Source organism: Eublepharis macularius, chromosome 3 (assembly GCF_028583425.1).
Source record: "Eublepharis macularius isolate TG4126 chromosome 3, MPM_Emac_v1.0, whole genome shotgun sequence".
NCBI classification, from domain to species: Eukaryota; Metazoa; Chordata; class Lepidosauria; order Squamata; family Eublepharidae; genus Eublepharis; species Eublepharis macularius.
Genome location: NC_072792.1, coordinates 45128637 through 45142900, shown reverse-complemented (window position 1 = coordinate 45142900; position 14264 = coordinate 45128637). Strand labels below are relative to the sequence as shown.

The 14264-nt window shown below is 45.0% G+C and overlaps 1 protein-coding gene across 1 annotated transcript in view; it reads left to right on the top strand.

Moving 5' to 3' along the window:
- The window catches only part of CARS2 (cysteinyl-tRNA synthetase 2, mitochondrial), a 41003-nt gene that overhangs the window by 15413 nt on the left and 11326 nt on the right, over positions 1–14264 (top strand). Inside the window, exons 10-12 of the mRNA XM_054975113.1 lie at positions 3024–3090; positions 7164–7302; positions 10641–10764. Of these exons, the coding sequence (XP_054831088.1) occupies positions 3024–3090; positions 7164–7302; positions 10641–10764 (330 nt within the window). The remainder of the gene's footprint in view (positions 1–3023; positions 3091–7163; positions 7303–10640; positions 10765–14264) is intronic.

Below are 14264 nucleotides of genomic sequence, written 5' to 3'. Positions count from 1 at the left end.
GAGGTGGTGGAACTCAGTACTGCACAATGATGTCACTTTGGGTCAGCTGGAACAAGGGGGGATTTTTTTTAAAGTTTAAATTGGCCTCGGTGAAAATGGTCACATGGCCGGTGGCCCCACCCCCTGATCTCCAGACAGAGGGGAGTTTAGATTGCCCTCCGCGCTGCGGTGCAGAGGGCGATCTAAACTCCCCTCTGTCTGGAGATCAGGGGGCGGGGCCACCGGCCATGTGACCATTTTCAAGAGGTGCTGGAACTCCGTTCCACCGCGTTCCAGCTGAAAAAAAGCCCTGCTTTTACTTAACTGGACTGAAAATTCTGCCTTCACCGAGGCCTTGATTCTCCAGTCCCTGGATTTGTTCCTGGAGTGCGCTCATGTCTCAGATTAAATATATTTTATTAGCCTAAGAGAGTATTGCAAAGCATGAAAACATTCAGAAAAACGCAAGGGATATAAAACAACTTTACTGTTGCTAAACTAAAATCTGTCTCACTAAAACTTTAAGAGCTTACTAACTCAAGTATCTCTAGTTGGCATCCGAGAACTATTCATCTTACCTGCATGGTAGCATGTGGGCCCTTTCCACGCTTAGTGCAGCATGGAGGCTTGCCAAGGTGAAAAGAAGAATGGTAGGGGTCAATAACTGTTCTGAAAGGCCATCTTTTCTAGCCCTCAGTGTATCACCAGGCAACTCAGGAACCAATCAGAGGCGAAGCTGCTAATTAGCGTTAACAGCTATGAGAACATTCAGGGAGGATAGATTGAACTCTCGGAGACTGGTCTTCAAGGCTGGTTCACTAGGGACTTGGAAATCACTTGCAGATGTTGTTGATTAGCTGCACTGAACTCTACTGAACCAACGTTCAGCCATTCCTGTAAGAACTCTGAGCCTTAGCTGCAACTTCCACACAGGCACCCAGACCTTTTTCTGTGGGTCCTCTGATGGCATGTATAATACCAGGATATAACTGGAAGACACATGACGCAGCAGTGTTGCTGAAACCAAGAAGGCCTGATTGGTGCCTGTTTGGGAGACCACCTGGGAATGAGCACACGTACACACACGCACACACGATGCTGCTGTATATTGAATCAGGTGGACCTATTTGTCCATCAAGGTAATGACTGTCTTCTCAGACTGGTAGCGGCTCTCCAGGGTCTCAGGTGGAAGTTTTAACATCACTTACCACTTGATCCTTTTAGCTGGAGATGCTGAATCTGGGACTTTCTGCATGCCAAGCAGATGCTGCGGCCCCTCCCCCTAGCTATGTTACCTTGAGGTCCATGATGGAATAAAAGTGGAATAAAAATGTGTTAAGATAAATAGGACTTTTGCACTTCATTCTTCTCTTTTTCCCTGAACTGTTCTGTGTATTGGGCTTTAAAAATGCTTCTGGTTCTATTTGTAATCAGCCCTTTCTTCAAGGACTTACGGTCATCCCTCTGCATTTTATATCCTCAACAACCTTATGAAGTAGGCTGAGATGCGGAGACTGGTGCATGGTCACCTAGATATTTGAGCTGACGTCCTTGAGGACCAAATCCGTCTGCTACACCACCTTAGTTTTAAAAATATTAACATGTTTGCCAAAGGACAGGAGGATGCATAGATTTCTGTAAAGCTTTTGCATATCAGTTACATTAGTAAGTGGGAGGCTTTCAGTCTGCATCCTCTCTCTAGTAGCTGATGGATCATTTTTCTTTTAATAATCACTTTTAGATGTTTTCTAGTGAATAGGTTTCAGTCCACTGACCAAGGCTTCCTCTTTTTGAGCCGGGAGAGAACCCCAGGTGGAAATTCACTTCTGAAAATCTGCAACAGTGACTGCCTTCCTTTTGTCTCCCTGGGTTTGGAATTGAGCAGATTCCAAGTGTCCAGCAGTGCATGCTTTTCCCTTTATGTAGGTTACGCAGGATACCTTCTGTCAAGCTGTGCAGCTTCTTTGGTCTTTCCTCCTTTATTCTCCCATCCTTCATTCCACATTTTAATTTATTTTAAGTAGAAGAACTGTTTGACACAAATTATAGTCTTAATATTTTTTTACTACCGCATTGGCACTGCCTTAAAGATGGGTAGCAAACGTTTTATTTATTGCATTGACCAGAAGACTTCTGAGGAGTGGAGGTTATATACCTAAAAACTAATTAAGACTGTAAACTGAAGCAAATGAATACATTGTGTAAGATGTATGACGAGTGTGTTATGATACCCTCTCAGTTTTAAGCTGAACTTGCAATCTAAATGTCTGCAGAATTTCAGTCTTACTTTGTAGTAGAAGGAAAGGTGATGCAGAATTATGGATATTAGGTGAATTAGCATAGATCATGTAGAACACAAAAGCTCCTTCCCTGAACATTGAACCCTTTTTTGTAATTCTTTTATATGTGAACGTGAGTATTTCTGCAGCCTATAGGACTAGAAGCTTTGTTTGCTTTCTGTGAATTCTCCTTCTGTGCTGTCACCCGTTAGGCTGCAAAATCGTCTGCAACACCTGTGGACTTGAGGCAGACTGTTAGTCTTGACTGTTGGTAGATGATAGTGCCCTGATCTGGACTGCCCAGTCTAGCCTGATCTCATCAGATCTCAGAAGCTAAGCAGGGATGTGAGACCACCAAGAAAGTTTAGTACCTCGATGCAGAGGCTGGCAATGGCAAACCACCTCTGTTCAACTCCTGATCTTCTGCCTTGAAAACCCTAGGGGGTCCCCTTAAATTGGCTGTGACTTGTTGGGACTTCACATGCCCATATAATAGTAGACTGTCTGAAACTTAAGGGGATTGGTTAGGGCTGGGAACTGTTTTAACTTCAAACCAGAAATTCTATCCAAGATCCCTTGTCATCACAAAACTGTGCAGAAATTATTGATATGAGTTCTGGTTTGCATCTTCAATTCTGCAAGCTGAAAGTGGGCATGAACATAATTGTTGGGATTCTGTAGATTGTATGGCGATTTCGGGCTACAGGCTGTTCTGCAGGATTATCACAGTTATGCATCATCTTGGGGTTTTTTCACTGTTTTTAGGATTTCCTGAAGAAGTCTTCGTCTGATCAGTTTAGAATGTTTTGCTTGCGAAGTGGATACAAATCAGGTAAGGAAAAGCCCCTTGGGTGGGAAATGGGCTGTCTAGTTCATTGCCCATTATGTTCTTCTCAGATGTTTTTATGCATAAGGCTGAGCTGAAATTTCCTTTCATTTGAATGGGGTGGGGGGGAATGACAGTTGTTGGGAGGAGGAATTGGTATTTTCTTCCAGGCTCTTGAAATATCCAGGATTTTTCATATTTAGCCCTGTTGACTGGAGCTAGTATGAGAAGCTCAGTTGTCTGAACAAGTTGAGGTGACAAGATGATAGCTTAGAATATTTTTAATGTTCTGTGTGATGATACTTCTAAAATATGAATCATTTCAGTTCCTCAAAACTAGCTTATTGACAAAAAAAGTTCAGGTCTGGTTGGGTGACTTGGGGTGGGGCTGCCTTCCTCCCTGGAAGGAAAGAAGGAAGCAATGGACAGAACTGAGATCCTTCAACAGTTCATTCCCTTGCCTTGCAGTAAAATGGCTGCTTGCCTGGCCTCTTCTCAATTAAACATTGTTTGAGTGGCTTGAAGGGGGTGTTTTCGTCTGTTAAATTGCTGGTTATTTTAAAAATCATTTACTGCCCAGTTTATTCTCCACATTGCTTTTTCAAATGCCTGGAAAAATAAAAATGTGGTCACCTGGCCTCTAAAATTCAACAAGCAACAACAGATGGAAGTGGGGAGGTTCAAAGCTGAAGCATCACAATAGAAAAGGCCCTGTCTCGAGTGGGAACCCGCCTTACCTCTCGAAGGGTGAGAAGGCAAAGCAGAGCCTTGAGGATGAACTCAACTGTTCAGGCAGTTCTTTAAATTCATGAATCCCAGATTGTACCCCAAAAACAAACTGGTCACCCGCACCAGTGTTTAAAGAACTGCAAGGTCTTCTTTCTGTATTCTGTGCCTGAAAGCAATTCAGCCACTGCATTTTGAACCAATTGAACTTTCTGAACAACCTTCAAGACCAGCCCCATTTAGAGCATCTTGCAGTACTCTAACTTGGTTGTGGTCATAATATGACAACATTGGCCAGATCTTACTTTTGAAGGAAGGGCAGCAGCTAGTGCAGCAACCAGAGCTGCTCCGTTACCTGTGCATATTCATGACATGCACAGGTAATGGAGCTATTCCTTGGTTTCTCTAGAGCAACATTTGGGGTTACAGTGGAGGGAGGAGGCTAGAAAGTTGCACTCTGAGGAGGGAAATTTGCAAAAAAATCTCAATATTGAACATCCATCCCTAGGACATGAATTTAAAAGCTTACCAAGCTGCAGGTCAGTGTAGTGGGGCTTATTCTGTTTCCAGACACCTGTGGAAGGTGTCTGCTATCTCACCTAACAGTGCTGAAAAGTTTAGATAAGAGCTGTACATCATTGGTTGGACCAGATATTCAGACAGCCTCTCCTGGTGATTTTGTGTAGATATTAAATGTAGGGGACAAGATGGAGTCATGGGGTACTCCATGGCACTTGTGGCAAGTCAGGTGGCAAGTCCTGCATTACTCTGGGAACGTAGGATTGGAAGGGTTGGAACTGCTGGGGACACACACCCGCTAATATACGCTTTGGCCAACCAGTCTGGGAAGGGTATCATGGTGTGTATCAAAAGCCACTAAGAGGTGAAGGCATGATCAATGGGAGGACACTCCTCTATCTTCTCCATTGGGAAAAGAGATTGAGTGAGTTTCCAAAAGTCAGGCTGAGGTGGTTTGAAATGAACTCAAACATTAATTGACGCTGGATATATAGGCTGACCTCAGTCTTGCAGTGGTGATGCTTTAACTCTTGCATGGTTTATCGCCATGGTTCTCCAAATGTTGTGACCCAAACAGGAGTTGTGACTTTCTTGCAAGTGGGATGCAAGGCCAGGAGGGAGGAGGAGGAAGAGCAAGGTGAGCTGGAAAAGAAATCTCTGGGAGGTTCAGGGGCATAATTTGTGCTTTGCCTCTAAATGTGTGATATAGGCATGAAATATAGCCTGTGACTCAATAATCAGTGTTAAGACTATGAGACCCAAAAGGGAGGCCTACTAGTTGGGGGGGGGAGTAGAACGGGGGAGTTAAAATTCTAATCCTAGCAGAACATCCCTGAACACAGCCGGGGTAGAGCTGCCACTGTTTCCCCCAGCTAGTCTTAGCCCAGAGACTGGGGAAAAGAATTCTCTGGCCTTACCACACTTTCCCTGGGCGTCAGGAATCAAAGAAATGCCACATTGTCTGAAGGATGTTCTTATTTATTAAAATTGTGCTTAAAAGGTTATATTTAAAGAAGTGTGGGAAAGAATAAGAAAAACAATAAAGCTCGCTAAAACCCTACACGATACAAACCAGGCAGAGTGTTGCCCATCTAAGTCATGATGATTCTTCCCATGAGAATGCAGCTGAGTCAGACAAGCCTAGAATGATTTGGCCTTGCCTCCCCCTTAACCTTGGAGGCTTCAGTGACAGCACCTGTGTTGAGAAACTGTGGAGTCATTTTCACACTAGCAATCCTTACCTATACAACATCCAGACTCCTGCCAAGCAAGTCTAAAACTTGTAACCAAACAGGCCAGTGTCTTTGCAGTCAATATATCCAATTCTTAATATGGTTGAATCTGTGGATGCTTGTCTGGAGATTGGAGCCATTAACAGAAAAGACAGATCATTCTACAAACCTGAAAAATACCTCGGGCTTGCAGAAAAATCTGAAAAGAAATACGTGGACGCGGGTGGGGCTGAGGGTGTTAACTGCCCCAAACAATAGAAGCAACACCTGTAGCTTTAAGAAATGATTGCCCCCCCCCGGTGATAATTGCTAGGCAACCACAATAGTATTGCTAGTTTTCAAAGCCTTGGTTTCTGTCAGTTAAAGGCAAGGGGAGGGGGGACGGGCCTTTTCCAGGACTGTTTTGACATTTAGGGAAGACTCATTGGTTCAGGAATAAGAGAGGTTATTCAGGGAAGAGAGAGAAGAATTAGTCAGGGAGGAGGAAATGAGATGCACTCCACAAATTCTTTAGTGTCCCTTATTTGTTTATATTTATAAACACTATCCAGGAGAAATGCCCTGACTTGGATAGCCCAGGTGAGCCTGATCATGTCAGATCTCAGAAACTAGGCAGGGTTGGCCTTGGTTTGTAATTGGATGGGAGACCTCCAGTGAAGACCAGGGTTGTAGAGGCAGGTAATGGCAAACAGCCTCTGTTAGTCTCTTGCCATGAAAACCCCACTGGAGCGGGGGTGGGGGGGTCGCCATAAGTCAGCTGTGTCTTGAGCGCACTCTCCACCACCCAGGAGAAATAAAATACTGTTTTTTTTCAGTATAACCTGACATGATGTTTCTGCGTGAGGGGGAAAGTAGTGTGATATAACATGGAGAAATGGGTCCCAATTCTAAAAGTTTGAGAACTGTCCCTTGATCTCATGAGGTTGTCTTGTTAATGATCCAGCAACGTCTACGTTAGATATTCTAAGCAAGAGTGCAGACTCAAGAGCTCTTAACATTAGAGGTTTACCAAACTGTGTTTAATAAATTAAAAGTGTGTGCTCTGATTCAAGAAGAATATCGATATGTTGCTGCATTAAATGAAGGTGCATCTTGCTTAGCATTCCCTTCAAGGATTTCAGCAGTTCCACTAGAAACTGACCAGTGTCTGCCAATGGACAATAATCTCTACCCTACACTTTTGATTTACAATGTTTACAGTATTAACCTAAACAGAGTTGCATGCAACAGGCTTAGAATGATGTCACTGGAAAAGAGCAAGAGTCCAGTAGCACCTATAAAACTAACAAAATTAGTGGTAGGGTATGAGGTTTTGTGAGTCACAGCTCACTTCTTCAGATACGATGTTATTGTTAGCCATGGTTAAAGGTGGCCAAAAAAGGTCTGCTTCGTACATGTGAGGGGAAGGCAGAGATCTACAGTCTTGCTGTTCTTTTTGACAGGGCATGCCCCTCATCTACCTTCTTCATTTGCTCATGTGCAGAAGGTAGAAAAAGGAGCAGAGTGAGTGTGACTGGTCTTTATCACTGCTGTTTCTCTTCGTAGAAAGTTTCAGAAACTTTTGTGTCATCACTTGTAATTGCATTTTTTCCTTTTTTTAAGCTGTAGAATATACTGATGAAAGCATGAGCGATGCAAAGAACATCCTTCAGATCATCTCTTCTTTTATGAGCAGTGCGAATGCCTACATGAAAGGGCAACTCACCTGTGATGTCGTTAGGGAAGATGTACTGTGGGAAAGGTGAGCGTGAAGACCTGTTTTGATCATTGTTGTGCGTGTGTGTGTGGTGGTGGGGGGGGATGGCCTAGACCACGGGATACTACAGGGGGCTCAACCTCTTCACACTTTGTGTGCGTGGGCGGGGGGGAGAGTTGTTGCCATTTTTTAATGTTCCCCCTGTTTAAAAATCTCTGTAAGTACAAATCTAGCACATCTGGGAGAGTGGTTCTCACCCAACCTACTTCATGTATGCGGGTTTTCTTCTTGCAAGGAATTTTAATATAGAGGAACTCCCATCTGCAGTCTGAAGTAGTAAAGCTCATTCCACCACCTCATTCTTTTGGTCTTGTAGACCGCTGCAGAATATATGTGAAAGTGAATGTCTGAATTCTGATGAGTGTGAACATTTAACATCGATTATGTGTTGCTTGTGTTAATTCAGCCTTGAGGTCCAGAATACAGCCTTTTGAGGCTTCTGTAATGTAGGAGTGATTTGGGTAGATGAAAGCTTTGTTTTTGTGCCATTCAGAAGAAATCTCAAACAGGAAATCTGGGATGAGCCCCAGTCCTAGCTGGGTCTAGTGTGGTCTATCTAATGGGTGTATGTTTCCCTTGTCTGTCACATTCACACTACATGTTTAGATGTGTATCTAAGATACAATGTGCAAAGCTCATTTTACTTTTTGCCAGGATAAATGAGGGAAGCAATGCAACTTTTGTCTTGTTCCTTTCTAGTGCTGTCACTTGGCTAACTATATCTGATTAACAGAATGAATTCTAATTGATTAGTTAATAATTTAATTTTGTATACATTTTCATATGGATCGACTGATAGTTCTAAAAACAAGCAATCTTTATTATAAGATTGTGCACTTGTATGTCCCTGCAGGCACTGTTTAAGAAGAGGCATTCCATCCTGTGTAAGAGGAGAGGAGGAGGAAGAATGTCACTCATAGATTTGTTAAACTAACTGCCATTAAAAAAACAAATGACACTTTTTAAATTGATGAAAAGATGCTGCAGTTCTAGTTTTAACCCATTCTGTCATCCTGATATGCTAACAAATGTGTCTGTCTTGAGTCGTCTTGCCTTTATTGACTGGCATACCCTATTCTGTTGTGTTTTCCCTAGTTTGCTCAGTTTTCTTTATAGCATGTCCAGAGCCTAGGCTGATTAAGAGGTAGTCATCCATCACTTCTACCAATTCATTATATGGCCATGAATCAAAATCAGTTCATCTACATTATGAAAAAGAGCCACATTCTCCAGAACATCAGCTTCTGATTGTTCATCATTCTTTTTCCAGTAATGTGCGAATCTCTGGTATTCTTCAAGAAACGGATTTATAGACCTTTTCCTGAATGTAATGCATTACCTTCAAAAATGTGAACATGTTTGTCAAAATTTGATGCTAGGAATTAGGGTTGTGCTCCATTTATTTGCAGTTGCCATGTTTGTGGAGAATTGCAGATTAAATGTCTGCTGTGTTCGGTCATGGTGGTTACTACAGTAATGCAGTTATAGGATCTGTTGATGTTAATCACTTAATCCCTTCCCTCAAATTTGTGTATTTGTGGGGAGGGAGGGTCTGTTCATCAAATATGTAAGAGACTAGACTTTTCATGTCCATATAGTGTTTTAACTGTCAAAGGATGACTGCTTTTGGTCCTGTTTTCTTCATGCCTTGTTCTTTTGTAGTGCAATCTGTGATTGTAAAACAAAGAGCCCTGTGGTGCAGAGTGGTAAGCTGCAGTACTGCAGTCCAAGCTCTGCTCACGAGTCATGACCTAAGTTCAATCCTGGCGGAAGCCAGGTTCAGATAGCCAGCTCAAGGTTGACTCAGCTTTCCATCCTTCTGAGGTCGGTAAAAGGAGTACCCAGTTTCCTGGGGGTAAAGTGTAGATGACTGGGGAAGGCAGTGGCAAACCACCCCGTAAAAAGTCTGCCAAGAAAACATCGTGATGCGATGTCCCCCCATGGGTCAGTAATGACTCGGTGCTTGCACAGGGGGACTACCTTTACCTGTGATTGTATTTAGCCATGTGTGCTTCTCTGAGCTGCTTGGAGAATGGACAGGGTAAAAATGTGATTAAAATAGTACAGCATATTTTCCGTGGAGGATTGGCAAGATTTCACTAATTTACAGAATACTGGCTTGGATCCCGCCTAGGTTTCTGTGGGTTCAAGGAGGGGAGGCCCTTTTCAGCATTTCCTCCTGCAGCAGCCCAAAACACACCCTGAAATGCTGTTCCTGAGGAATGGGGAACCCCCAAGAATACCTTAGTGGGGAACTGGAGATTTCCTGTGAGAGGAGAGGAACTGGCACAGATCGCCTCTCCTCCTTGTGCCTGCATAAATCTACGAGGGATCCAAGCTACTTTGGGATTTGAACCCACAAATGGTTTTCAAACTAATGATCTTTCTACTTCCTACTTGTCTTTCTGAGCCTCCCCCATCGGATCTACTCTGTTGTGCTAAGCTGACCAGAATTCACCTATTGAGTTTCATAGTGGAGTGGGTATTTGAACTCAGGTTTCCTCACTCCTAATCCAACACTCTAATCTACCATACTACACTAGTTACCTTAATATAACTTTCTGCCTTTTGCCACGGTGAAGCAAACCTCAGTGATTGTCCCCATCAACTCAGCGGCCCACAGCAGATTGATGTGCCATCTTCTGGTACCAACCTTCCATGTGGCAATAGCCGCACAGATTTTAGCAGGAGCAGGCTGCTTTGTGAGGGTCCTCCGCCTCTCAGCTGGAACAGTTGTACAGTTCAAGAGAAGAGAATTTTACGTTCCTGAGTGTTTCTCTCAAAAGAATGTTAAAAGAAAGGGAGGACAGGAAGGGGTAACCTTGCACTGCCTGGAGTTCGTTGCCCGGCTGAAGAATGTCTCCTGCATTGGGGGAGTATCCCTCATATCAGCACTCTGAAATATCACCGTTGATTTGGCTTCAGAGGAAAAATGCACAGCTTGTGCAATAGAGGTTTTGTTCCTTGGAAAGAGGAATAGGTAAACTGAATTTCAGATACTTTAAAAAGCCCTAGCCTACTGCCATGTAACAATTTCTTAATGATAACATCTATGGAGGAACTTCTTGTAATTTAACAAATGTATCTAAAAATCATGGCCATGACAGTGTTAAGCTCTTTTACGGTCCTGTGAAAAAGTTTAAACACATGTTTAACTCTCCTAAATGAAAGCAAATGATAGATAGAACTGTTTATCTTTAGCTGGATTTTGCCCAAGATAACTAAGACAGACAGGCTTGTTTTTAGCAAAAACTCATTTTAGAGAGCTGATAGGTATACAGCTGTAATACTGATTATCTTTATTTGCTTCCTCCTTCTCTAAGGCTGTCCCATACTAAAGAAGTGATAAAAGCTGCCTGTGCTGATGACTTTGACACCCCCAGGGCTGTTGGTGCAATTATGGACCTCATTCACCATGGCAACAGACAGCTTAAGGCCGTCACTAAGGTAACCCATTAGGATACAAAGATCAGGAACCGACAGTTGTCTATAGTTCAGTACTGACAGATTGGTTTATTATGAGAAACCAGCTGGGAAAAAAGGCAAATGAACTCCCCCCCACCTCCATTCATGGTGGATATTTATCCAAACTGTATTTCTAGAGAGCTAAAAATCCCTACCTTGTTGGGGAGTTTTTCACTGTTGCTATTCTGTATTCTTATGAAAGGGTGCATCTGAACTTTGCCTTTTTCTGTGCTCTTGACATCGTTCATTATAATTTTTTCTAACAATGGGAAATGGGAAAATCCTTCACTTCATGTCACCAAAATTCAACACTAATAAAAGCTGAATGCTTAATTTTTGTAATTCAGAAATTTGCTTTTGAAGCTGCAGCCCACCCTGGGTACACTTACTGGAGAGAAAATCCCACTGGATGCAGTGGATATACTTTTGAGTAAGCATGTATAGGCTCAGGATGTTGGTTGGCTGTTTCATAACTTATTCTGCTAGAGCTTGTCATGCAGAGACTGTGAGAGATCCTACAATCCTTTCCCTCTTGCCAGCAGAAATCTTTTTCCTCCTACAATACATCTGACATAAGAACCACTTTACAGATAGATAACGACATTTTATTCACGTTTTATTTATTTACATTATTTGTAGATTCTTTCTCACTGAGACTTAAGGCAGATTACATTGTATACGTCAATACAAACATTGGCTAGGACATTCAAGAAACCATACAATAGGGTAAGGATAGCAGAAATCTGAAAACAAAGCAGAAATCCAATACAAAGCTGAAGAAAAAGCTGAAACAACAGCGCAGAACTGTCCAGTAGGAGCATACTTAGACAGTACACAATAGTATAATCTACAGGCACCAACACCTCTCTCTGAACCATTGCTTTACAGCACAGCCCTATTACCTGTATGAGAGCCCTCCTGAATAATTCGGTTTGCACAGGTTGTGGAAAGCCAGAAGAGTGGGGGCTTTCGGGACCTCTTCAGGCAAGCTATTCCATAAGGTGGGGGCCACCACAGAGCTTGCCTGTGTATGAGCAGCTGTTGACCTTGCCCATTTGCAGGATGGCTCCTGCAGGAAGCCTGTTCAGATGAGAGATGCTGCCATGGTGGAGAATGTCCCCAAGTGCGCTGGGGACCAATTTGGCTCAGAAGCATGGTGGAGAGGGGAGGGGGAGGAGCTTCAACTTTCCCCACTACAGCCATTTCTGCACAGGAAAATGCCAGGGGGGAGGCTGAAGCTCTTTTTCCTTCCACATCATATTCCTGAGCCGAATCAGACCTCTGAGCAACTGGGAATGTTAGCTCCCTGATGTCGTGCCTTTCTGTAAAACCCTGACCCAACTTGTGGCAGACGTAATGTCTAGTTTAGTCATCCAGCTTTACATTTTTGAGCTTGCCTTCACTACCATAGAAGCTAGAATACAGTGTGAAGTTTAAAAAATGAAAGCTGATTGGATAGTACAGCTAATATCAAATTCTGCTTTTGTACAAAAACATGGAATGCACTCGACCTCTATATATAATACATGCCCGGTTTTTTGTAATATTACCTTGCTGGAGAACTAAAAGTTATTAATTTGGCAGAAGCTGCATATAAAGAAAGAGAAAGTATAGACCTCCTTAAGTGGGTTTTTTTTTCCATTGGCAGATTCTCAGATTTTTCTCTTGATTTTTAAAGGTAGCTACTTTCTGCACCTAGTTTTAATGCATGCCCATTACAAGTGCAACCCCACTTAGTATATTTTGTGTTGTTAAATGTTCTTGCTGTTTCCTTTCTGGCTGGTGACTGTAATTAAGATTTTTTTCCCACTGGGTGAAAGAAGAGCCTAGAAAAGGTTTCATTCAGATACTGAGAATCCCCACAGAGCTGCCTCCTGCAGCTGGAGAACTGTTCATTCATCTTCGTTCTTCTGTGCCTCCACACATGGGGACTGCGCAGGCGCAGGCCAGCCGCCGGAGAATTTTCTAGAGCTTCCATGGCTCCGAAGGGGCCGTTTGTCGCGCGCCTCAGCGACCGTTTTCCCGCCCAAACGGTCACGTGATCCTCCAGCGACCAACGGCCCCTTCCCTCAGTTCTCTTCTTGCCGCCGCTTGGAGAGAACGTGAGCTTCGTTGCTCTGTGCTTTTGTGCTTCGTGCTTTATTCTGACTGATTGCTTGGCTTTTGACTTCGGACTTCGTGACCTCGACTATTCTTCGGATCTCGTTTGGACTTTGTTGTGGACTCGGTAATTTGACTCGGACTGTTTTTGACCTTCCTTTCGCGTGCCCCTGAAGATGGCCTCAAAGGCTCTCTTCAAGCATTGCCTCCAATGCCACACTAAAATGGCCAAGACCGATGGCCATGAACTGTGCCTGTTCTGTTTGGGGGAGACCCATAATGTAACGGCCTGTAAGATTTGCCAGGGCTTCACCAGCAAGGCCCGACAGGAGCGCAAGGCCCGTCTTAACTCCTCCCTGTGGCAGAAGGTCATGTCCGGAGGCGCCCCGTTGCCCTCCTCCAAGGCCGGCCCTAGCCCCTCTGCCGAACGGCATTCCAGAGCTGGCTCAGTGGCCTCCGCGAGGTCGGGGTCGAAACCGCGTCCCCCGAGTGCCTCGGCGTCGAGAGCGGCCTCTCCAGCGCAGGGACCGGTGCGGCCGCCCCGTAGCGCATCTTCCACCAGGTCGGATCCGAGACCGACATCGGAACCGAGGATCCGTCTACCGAGTCCCCGATCGGAACCGACGACCGGGTCGATTCCGGTAAAACCTAAGAGGTCGAGGCCGAGGTCCCCTTCGAAGGCGAGGAGCGCGTCGGTTCCGAGGTCTTCTTCGGAACCGGCGAAGAAGAAGAAGAAGACCAAACATCATCGGTCGCCGCATCCCGCTCCCCAGGAGGAGGTCATCGTGCTTCCTCACACGCCTTCCCCTCATCTGGATTCCCCCGAACCAGAGGAACTCGCCGTGCCAGTGCCGGATCCGATGGCCTTCGAGACGGTGCCCGCGGAATTCTCGTCGGGGCCGGAGCCGAGCCCGCGCCGTCGGATCCGACCATCGCCTGCTCTTCGGTCGCCGAGGCTGGAACCGAGCCCGTCTCCTCGTCGGAGCCGTCCTTCCCCTGCCCGTCCATCTTCACCAGCTGCCGGTCGTGAGCGACGTCGGTCTGGGGACAGTGTCCGATCGGCCCGGTCCACTGCGTCCCGACATCGACAGGCCTCCTACCTCCCCTCGCCATACCATTGCCAGTGGGAAGGGGCACCTGCGGGTTTCTCCGTGTCGGAACCGAGGCCTTCGACATCGAGGTCGACGTGGGCTCCCCCTCCGCACCAGGTTCCGGAATCCCAGCTCGGTTCCGATGAGGAGGATGTGGAGAGCTTTGGCGGCTACCAGTCGGAGTCCTGGTCCGAACCATCGCCAGCTGAGGAGCTGGTACCATCTGCGGACTCGCCATTCGAGGACCTCCGCATCTACGCCGACCAGATGGCAAGGATGGCCAAGGCTCTC